The sequence below is a fragment of the Triticum urartu genome, chromosome 3 (assembly GCF_003073215.2).
Source record: "Triticum urartu cultivar G1812 chromosome 3, Tu2.1, whole genome shotgun sequence".
NCBI lineage: Eukaryota > Viridiplantae > Streptophyta > Magnoliopsida > Poales > Poaceae > Triticum > Triticum urartu.
In genome coordinates, this window is record NC_053024.1 from 640151775 (window position 1) to 640159191 (window position 7417).

The window sequence follows — 7417 nt, forward strand, 5'->3', positions numbered from 1 at the left end:
GTAGACAATCACTGAGAGTCCAATGTCCTGATTCATGAGATAATCTAGAAAACAACATTAGGTCTTACTAATCCTATTGCCATCAACACCAAAATAGTGATTAAGAGACAATGCACTTACAACCGGGAACCCTTGTCAAATGGCAAGAATCAGGAAAAGCAAAAATACTTCAACAATGTTGTTCTCATGTTTGGTTTCATGTATTCACATGTGACCTGGAAACGTAGATTAGTCTTCCTCTACTACTTGCTTTGATTCTTTGTCGAGAACCTGATAGCATAGATAAAAAGAATCCGCAGAAGTGAAAATGACAACATCTGGAGATTAAATCAAAAGAGAGTGGGAGGGAGTGCATGAGAGGGAGGAGGCTATAATTTTTCGTTGGAAGCTTCAAAAGCATTGCACAATTTCGAATAGCTCGACACTTGCATTCTTCATATGGTCCTTACAATATGACTTTTACCACTTTTATATTATTTTAAATATAATCCACGTAAGGCATCAAGGTTACAGATTGTATTTTCGGGAAAAAGATTAAGGATTGTGGAACTCGCGTAGGTTGAAATTGATGCCAGCTGTCTGTACAACATAGTTTAGGCGTGTCCCATGTCAAGCGGGTCTGGGTGGTGTAGTTGGTTATCACGTTAGTCTCACACACTAAAGGTCCCCAGTTCGAACCTGGGCTCAGACAAATCTTTTTTTTTTCAGTCTTTCATTTTTAAGACGTTTCATCCTCCTCTCTTCCCCCCCGATAATGCTTGATTTCCATCTTTCCCCCAGATAATGCCTGATTTCTACAGTAAAAGAGATATCTGTAGGTCTGTATTTTGAAAATTTTGAATTTCTAAAAGGTAATCAATGTCAATTTGGTTCGAAATTAATCCACTTCATCACGTTCATTCCATCACATTTATCAACTAAAAGTGGTAAAATAAATTCATCACATTTACTGGCCGAGCCTCTGTTCCCATGCCAACTTGTAAAGCGATCAACATCGCATGGATAATGAGCTTTCGCAGACCATTTGTTAAACAGTCTAGCAGTGATTGGTGTGAGCCGAGTAAATTTTGCAGTAACATTTTTTGATCCAAGCAGAAGAGCTATCACAAACGGGGGAAGGAAGGACCGGCACGGTAAAAAACAATTCAAATTTCGTGCCCTTCCTCCTCCCGTTCCCGAACCCTCCCCCCATTCCCCGTTCCCCAATCCCCACGCCTCGCCGCGCCGCTTCCCGCCCAAATCCGCCCGATCCCGGCCGCCGGAACCCTAGCCCGCGTCGCCATGAAGATCTCCGAGCTCTCCCCGGAGTACCACCGCCCGCCGCCGCACGCCGCCCACCTCACCGACCTCGCGCGGGTCGTCGCGGACGTCGAGCGGTACGACGCCCCCGACCCCTCCCCCCCGGAGAAGCTCGCCGCCGACTTCCGCCGCGTGCTCACCAACCTCGGCTCCGCCGCCTCGTCCCTCACCGACCCCTGCAGGCTCCAGATATGGAAGCTCGCCACCCGCCTCTGGAACGCCGTCGTCGACCGCGCCAACTCCGCCGCGCTGGCCCGGGGCCCCTCCGCGCGCGCCGCCGAGGCGGAGATCAGGCAGGCCGCGCCGGAGCTCCTCCTCCTCGCCGGCTGCCCCGACGAGGTCCCCCTCGCCGCCGCCAAGGCCGCCTCCTTCTTCCTCCGCGCCGGCCAGGAGTGGCTCGGCCTCGGCCGCGTCGACCTCGCCACCGCCTGCTTCGAGAAGGCCACGCCGCTCGTCTCCGCCCCCGCCGCGGAGGAGGAGCGGGACGTCCTGCTCGGCCTCAACCTCGCGCGGGCGCGCGCCGCGTCCGACGCGGGCGATCAGTCCCTCGCCGTCGCGCTGCTCGGTCGCTCCAAGCCCCTCGCGTCCGCCTCCCCCAAGGGGACCAGATCCCTCGCCGAGGGCTACCTGTCCGTCGGCGAGGCCGCGCTATCCACCAAACCCTCTGACCCCGCCGTTGGAGCGTCCAGCCTCATCACCGAGGCGCTAGATCTCTTCGAGAAGCTGGCCTCCCCCTGCCCCTCCAGCGCCAGTCCCAAGACCCCAAATCTCCAGCAGCAAAAGGGTCGATGCCTCCGCTACCTTGCCCTGGAGCGTCTCGAAGCCAAGGACCACGAGGGCGTCCTGCGTTGTGTCCAGGTCTCGAGGGCTTCAGTGGGGCAGGCGGACGAGCACCCGAGCATGGGGTTCATGGCCCTGCACGCGTGGCTTGGCACCGGGAACTTGGCGGAGGCCGAGAGGGAGCTCGAGAGAATCATGGCCAACGCCAACGCACCAGAGAATGTATGCGTGGGGGCAGCTGAGGTGTACCTTGCCTCTGCGGGGCCTGAGGCTGCACGCAAGGTGCTCGTTGCGCTTGCTGCACGTTGCCGCGCAGGAGGTGCAGCTGCTGCTGTGAGAGTGGTGACCACGGTGGTTGATGGTGGTATCGGTAGCCCTGGGCGCGCAAGAGCGATCGGTGAGCTCGTGTCGGATGAGAGGGTGGTCGCCCTGTTCGATGGCCCGGCTAACACCAGTCACCGTGGAGCAATGCATACACTGCTCTGGAACTGGTCTGCACTCTCTTACACAAGTAATTTTACAGCATTTTTATGTACATATGATTTCTTGCTGAGGCTGACATTTGGAATTTGGGACAGCGGGTTTGAGCATTTCAATGCAAAGAACTACGATACATGTGCGGACTTGTTTGAGACATCGATGCTTTATCTATCCCGTGAAGAGGGAAGCAGAGCCCGGCGAGCACAATGCCTCCGAGTCCTTGCCGTTTGCTATCTAGCCCTTCAACGTCTGGATCGAGCACATGAGTTTGTCAATGAGGCTGACAAGGTATTGATCCCTCTCCTCATCACTCCATTAAATAATCTTGCCTACTGCTTCTTACGTTTGACTCAAAATTTGTATCTGTAGGTGGAACACAATGCCCATTGTGCCTTTATGAAGGTAATAAATATACATGTTAATTGTTCAGGGGTCTCATTTAACTCTGGTATTGTTTGCTAACCCAGAAGAGTTGTGTAGATCAAAATTCATCTTCAGAAGAACGACGAGGACGAGGCTATCAAGCAGATAAAAACCATGATGGGTTGCATTGACTTCAATCCCACATTCCTAATGCTCACAACTCATGAGGCTATTGCCTGCAAGGCTGTCCGGGTAGCAGTTGCTTCATTGACCTTCCTTCTTGGTCTCTATTCTGCCGGAAAGCCTATGCCAGAGCGTGAGGTTACTGTCCTCCGCACTCTTATTGAGCTCCTCCGTCGTGAGCAAGGTACTGAGGATGAGATCCTGAAGTACTCGAGACGTGCCAAGCTACGGATGTCTGACCTTGGCGCGGAAGGCTTCTTTGGCAATGGACCTGGTGGGGCGCGTGAACTGAACTGGTTTGCCAGCAATAGCTGGAATATGGGTAGAAAGGTGGCAAAGGAGCAGAAGTATGATCTTAGTGCTGAGTTCTTTGAGCTTGCAGCAGAGTTCTTTGGTGCTGCAAGTAATGATGAGGGTGATGGAAATCGCCCCACACTTTGCAAAGCGTTAATCATGAGTGTCACTTCCATGCTTGAAGCTGAGGAGCTAAACAATTCTCCCTTGTCGGATTGTGATGTTAAAAAAGGTGTTGACATGCTCAGCAGAGCTGGCAAGGTAAACATGGGGTTTGACAAATACCAAAATTTACTACCCCTTGTGTATGTTCTAAAGTGGTTCAGTTTTCTCTACTATTATTCTGATTCAGTTCTATTAATGTGCAGCTATTACCTTCAATCTGGCCCTCGGGTTCAGTTGCCTCTGATCAGGCTGAGGCCAATGACTTTCTGTTTCTTCATACCTTCTACTCCTACCAACTCCTTGACAGGATGGACACCAGCGCACATCCTCAGCAGCTCCAGCTAGTCAAGAATTTCGCTTCCTCTAAAGCATGCACGCCGTCCCATCTTCTCAAACTTGGAAAAACTGCTTCTGAAGGCACCCCACCAAACCTGCTGGTTGCTGAATTTTCCCTGAAGGCTAGCATCAAGACCGCCCTTGCTTCTCACTCCCCAAACTACAGGGTAATCAGTGCTGCCCTCAGGAACCTAGCCTGCCTTGCTGGCTTGCAAGACTTAAGTGGTAGCAAGAGTGATGCAGTGTATGATGTATATCGACAAGCCTACCAGATCTTGGTTGGACTGAGAGATGGTGAATATCCATGTGAGGAAGGGCAGTGGCTTGCAGTGACTGCTTGGAACAAGTCATATTTGGCTAGGCGGCTTAATCAAGCTTCAGTTGGTATAAAATGGATGAAGATGGGATTAGATCTCTCTCGGCATGTTGAGAGCATGAAGCAGTATACAGCAGACATGGAGCAATGCCTTGAGTACTTCCAGAAATTGTTTCATAGTGAAGCTGGTGAACATGCTTTGCTCGGGAAAAACCCTGATGAATGTAGTCAGCAAGAGGGGGCACCAAGCACAAGTATGTCTGGTAGCATGTCTCAGCCTGTCCTAGTATAGTATAGATAAATGCTCCTGAACGGGGCAGTTCACAACCAAGAGATAAATAGATCATTGAGTTATGTACTTGAGTGGTTGCATATGACAGGCCAAGTATTGTCTGATTTACATCTCTAGTAAGCATTTGGATTCTTTGTCGATAGTAACCATGTCCGTGAATATAATGCATGCTGATGTGTAGGAGAGATGACTGAGTGTTTGTAATAAACATTGAATTTGGGAACCTACTGGATTTGTTCAGGCAACCTTTATGACCATTTTCTGTCAAATTCAACTAATCTCCTGATGCCCCTATCATTTTGTAGTTATACTATAGATGGCATTACCATTCAAACTATTCTAGTTGAAAATTGGAGAGGGGCAGAAATACATAAAGAGGGTAAGGACTCCCTGAAACCTTCTATAGTCTACACAACCATATAACTACTCCAGATTCATAATGCTGAACTAACACTTGTGAATGATGTGTATCCTCTTTGAATGCTACTTCAAATTTTGCTATGAATATCCTATTGCCTTACACAGGGACCAGGTTCATATGGTGCTGTACGACCATCGCCAGCTAATGGTGCAGCAGCTACCCCTCTCTGATTCAGCAAACACCTGAAGCGTGACAGTCTTGATGTGGCTGACCTGGTGTCTTCAGCAATCTGCTCAAGTGGACTCCACAGTCTCTCTTCAAGCCAAAACAGTTTAAAGTATATTGGTGAGTCAAAATATGTCATAGAGAAGGCACTGCATTCATGCATCTAATGATTAATAATATTAACAGTCGATGTGACATGTACAGAAAGTAATATCAGAATCGACAAGATTGCATATAGGTTCTGCTTCTATAGCTGTAAATCATGCTCTTAAGTAAGATGCCGATATATAGGGTATAACAAGACGGTTTTTGTTGTGAGCATTCATGAGGAATTAGGATGCCAGCCCTCCCAATGGAAAAGTGTGAATGCAATCATCTTTAACTGCTCAGCAATGTGCTAAACTATTTATGCCCTTGATAATAGATGCCGTGCTTGGGTTTTCTCTTCATAAGCATGGAACAGACCTGAGCATTGCACACTTAGCTGATATATTCAATTGCACTATATGGGAATAGGAATGTTACACGTTTCTGAGTGTGCTCAATTTTTTCATTCAGACATCCATGGCATGTGCATATACAGAAAGGAAGCTATCATTCCAAGTATACCATTATATTGCATCAACATAACCGATTTGAATATGTCTAATCAGGCAACATGGTATGGTGTCCCTTTAATCATGAAGGAATGCAATGTAGTTGATCATATCATATAACTAACTAAGATAATGTTTTGATAAAACAATGCATGCTCCGAGTTTTCAATGCATAGATTATGAGTCTGAAACTATTTATATTACTTACCTGCAGCTGCTGCAGCACGTGGCCAAATAGTTTGTTCAATATCCGATGCATCGATTTGCTCTCCCCACATGCAAACCTCACCACCAATAACCAACCGTTGCTGTTCTGTGTTGTTGATTCCTTTCAGGGGTTCATTCAGGTAAAATCCTTCCCATGTGGCATCCAAGTGATCTAGGTACCACTTATCCTGGTTGCTTACTATGCATCTCAGCCCTGCAGCAACCACTTTTGGTGCTACATCCCCCCCAAGCCTGTTAATTTATGTGCATATGGCTTGTTAGTTACTGAAACCAGCAACAAGTGTCTGAGATGCTATATCTTACTTTACTGTGAGCATAAATGTCAAGAACAATGGCAAGCTTGTAAATGAGTCTAATTCCATTTAAGTCCTATGGTACATTGAAGATTCATTACTGATTCTTTGTGCATGCATGTATTATTCTACAGTTTCCAACAGAGCCATTTTCATGATTGAGGAAGTACCAGTTATGCACCACGGTTTTACGGTCCAACTTATCTCCGAAGTTGTTAAACGTTTCTTCCCTGCAAACATGGAATGGTGTCTGTTAAGGGTTAAGAATTCTATCGACCCTGTGAAATTTTCAACTAATAGGTATACCAGTTAATGACTTCGTATCCATGTGATATTGCTATCTTTTGGGCTCTCAACACAAAATATCTGTATGCATCCGACACATTCATGTGGTTATTATTCAACCTGTGTGCCATGAAAAAGGATGATCATTAGATTAACTGGCTGATACAAAAATATATGACTGATTTGCTTTTGCATTGATAACATGGTTATGGAAGCACATCAGGCAAAGTTATCGATTTTGAGTTCTCTTATGTTGATAAGAATATACCATTCCTTAATGTGTGGTGTTGCAGTCCAGCAGCCTGAAATTCAAAGGAAATGATAAAATGGAGTTAATCTATAGGTTCACTGTTCAGTAATACTATGACAACTGTAAAAGCAATGCTTCGACTTACTTGTATTGACTTCATCACCTCCTAAGTGGACAAATTTGAATTTGAAAACCTTGCTAAAATCTGAAAGAAAACAGAGTTAAGAATCCATTTAGACTGTCGACTAATATTTGCCAATAGCTACTGAATCTAGGTAATGTAACCACTATGTATTATGTGCATTGGTCACTGGTTTCTTTTGGAACACACTCTCGGGATAAATGGTCTTTTGAATAAACAAATGAAGAACCTAACTCCACTGTTGCCAACAAAACTAGTATGATTCATCACCTGAAAGAATACCATCAATAACTTTGAAGGTAAAGTTGTTACTGACATCAAGCGGTTCTCTGCAGCTATCTGATGGCCACAATGATGGGTAGCCAACACCCCTGAAAAAGTGCAACATCTACAACTTTCAGTCATGCTTATTGCTACTATATAAATTAGGTTGCACATTTGAACTCCAATAAGGTATCTGGACTCTACCCTCACTGCATAAAATGTGCCTTTTTGCTACAGAAGACATAACGGAATTCTGGACTATATG

At 46.5% G+C, this 7417-nt stretch overlaps 2 protein-coding genes, 1 long non-coding RNA gene and 1 other non-coding gene across 6 annotated transcripts; 3 read left to right on the forward strand and 1 right to left on the reverse strand.

Annotated features, from left to right (window-relative positions):
• The first annotated feature begins 617 nt into the window (after positions 1–617).
• On the forward strand, positions 618–691 carry TRNAV-CAC. Its single transcript has one exon. It is a non-coding gene; the product is annotated as a tRNA-Val (tRNA).
• Positions 692–1151: 460 nt separating this feature from the next.
• Positions 1152–5173, forward strand: LOC125545590 (TPR repeat-containing protein ZIP4-like). 3 transcript variants are annotated; one of them, XR_007300100.1, is made up of 7 exons: positions 1153–2570; positions 2658–2847; positions 2929–2961; positions 3040–3660; positions 3768–4470; positions 4814–4887; positions 5034–5173. XR_007300100.1 is itself a non-coding variant. In XM_048709604.1 (6 exons), exons 1-6 carry the CDS (start codon positions 1282–1284, stop codon positions 5072–5074), a joined length of 2877 nt encoding a protein of 958 aa, XP_048565561.1. In that variant the 5' UTR covers positions 1152–1281; the 3' UTR covers positions 5075–5167. The 3 variants fall into 3 exon arrangements, 2 of the variants coding, with proteins under 2 accessions (XP_048565561.1, XP_048565562.1); XM_048709604.1 differs by lacking the exon at positions 4814–4887 and having other exon boundaries at positions 1152–2570; positions 5034–5167; XM_048709605.1 differs by lacking the exons at positions 4814–4887; positions 5034–5173 and having other exon boundaries at positions 1154–2570; positions 3768–4650.
• LOC125545592 (beta-hexosaminidase 3-like) lies at positions 4894–7287 on the reverse strand. Its single transcript, XM_048709606.1, has 7 exons — positions 7159–7287; positions 6892–6951; positions 6765–6798; positions 6518–6616; positions 6382–6441; positions 5899–6149; positions 4894–5184 (listed from the first exon to the last, which is right to left on the reverse strand). Exons 1-7 carry the CDS (start codon positions 7274–7276, stop codon positions 5018–5020), a joined length of 789 nt encoding a protein of 262 aa, XP_048565563.1. The 5' UTR covers positions 7277–7287; the 3' UTR covers positions 4894–5017.
• LOC125545593 lies at positions 6123–7360 on the forward strand. The gene is made up of 3 exons (XR_007300101.1): positions 6123–6260; positions 6346–6511; positions 7224–7360. It is a non-coding gene; the product is annotated as an uncharacterized LOC125545593 (long non-coding RNA).
• Positions 7361–7417: the final 57 nt, after the last annotated feature.

Coding starts and splice junctions, on each gene's coding strand:
- LOC125545590 (XM_048709604.1), top strand. CDS start 1,282: ATGAAGATCTCCGAGCTCTCCCCGGAGTACCACCGCCCGCCGCCGCAC. Junction 2,571..2,657: donor CATACACTGCTCTGGAACTG/GTCTGCACTCTC, acceptor AATTTGGGACAG/CGGGTTTGAGCATTTCAATG. Junction 2,962..3,039: donor CCCATTGTGCCTTTATGAAG/GTAATAAATATA, acceptor AGAGTTGTGTAG/ATCAAAATTCATCTTCAGAA.
- LOC125545592 (XM_048709606.1), bottom strand. CDS start 7,276: ATGTTGCACTTTTTCAGGGGTGTTGGCTACCCATCATTGTGGCCATCA. Junction 6,799..6,891: donor AGGTGATGAAGTCAATACAA/GTAAGTCGAAGC, acceptor TTTGAATTTCAG/GCTGCTGGACTGCAACACCA. Junction 6,150..6,381: donor AAAACCGTGGTGCATAACTG/GTACTTCCTCAA, acceptor ATAAATTAACAG/GCTTGGGGGGGATGTAGCAC.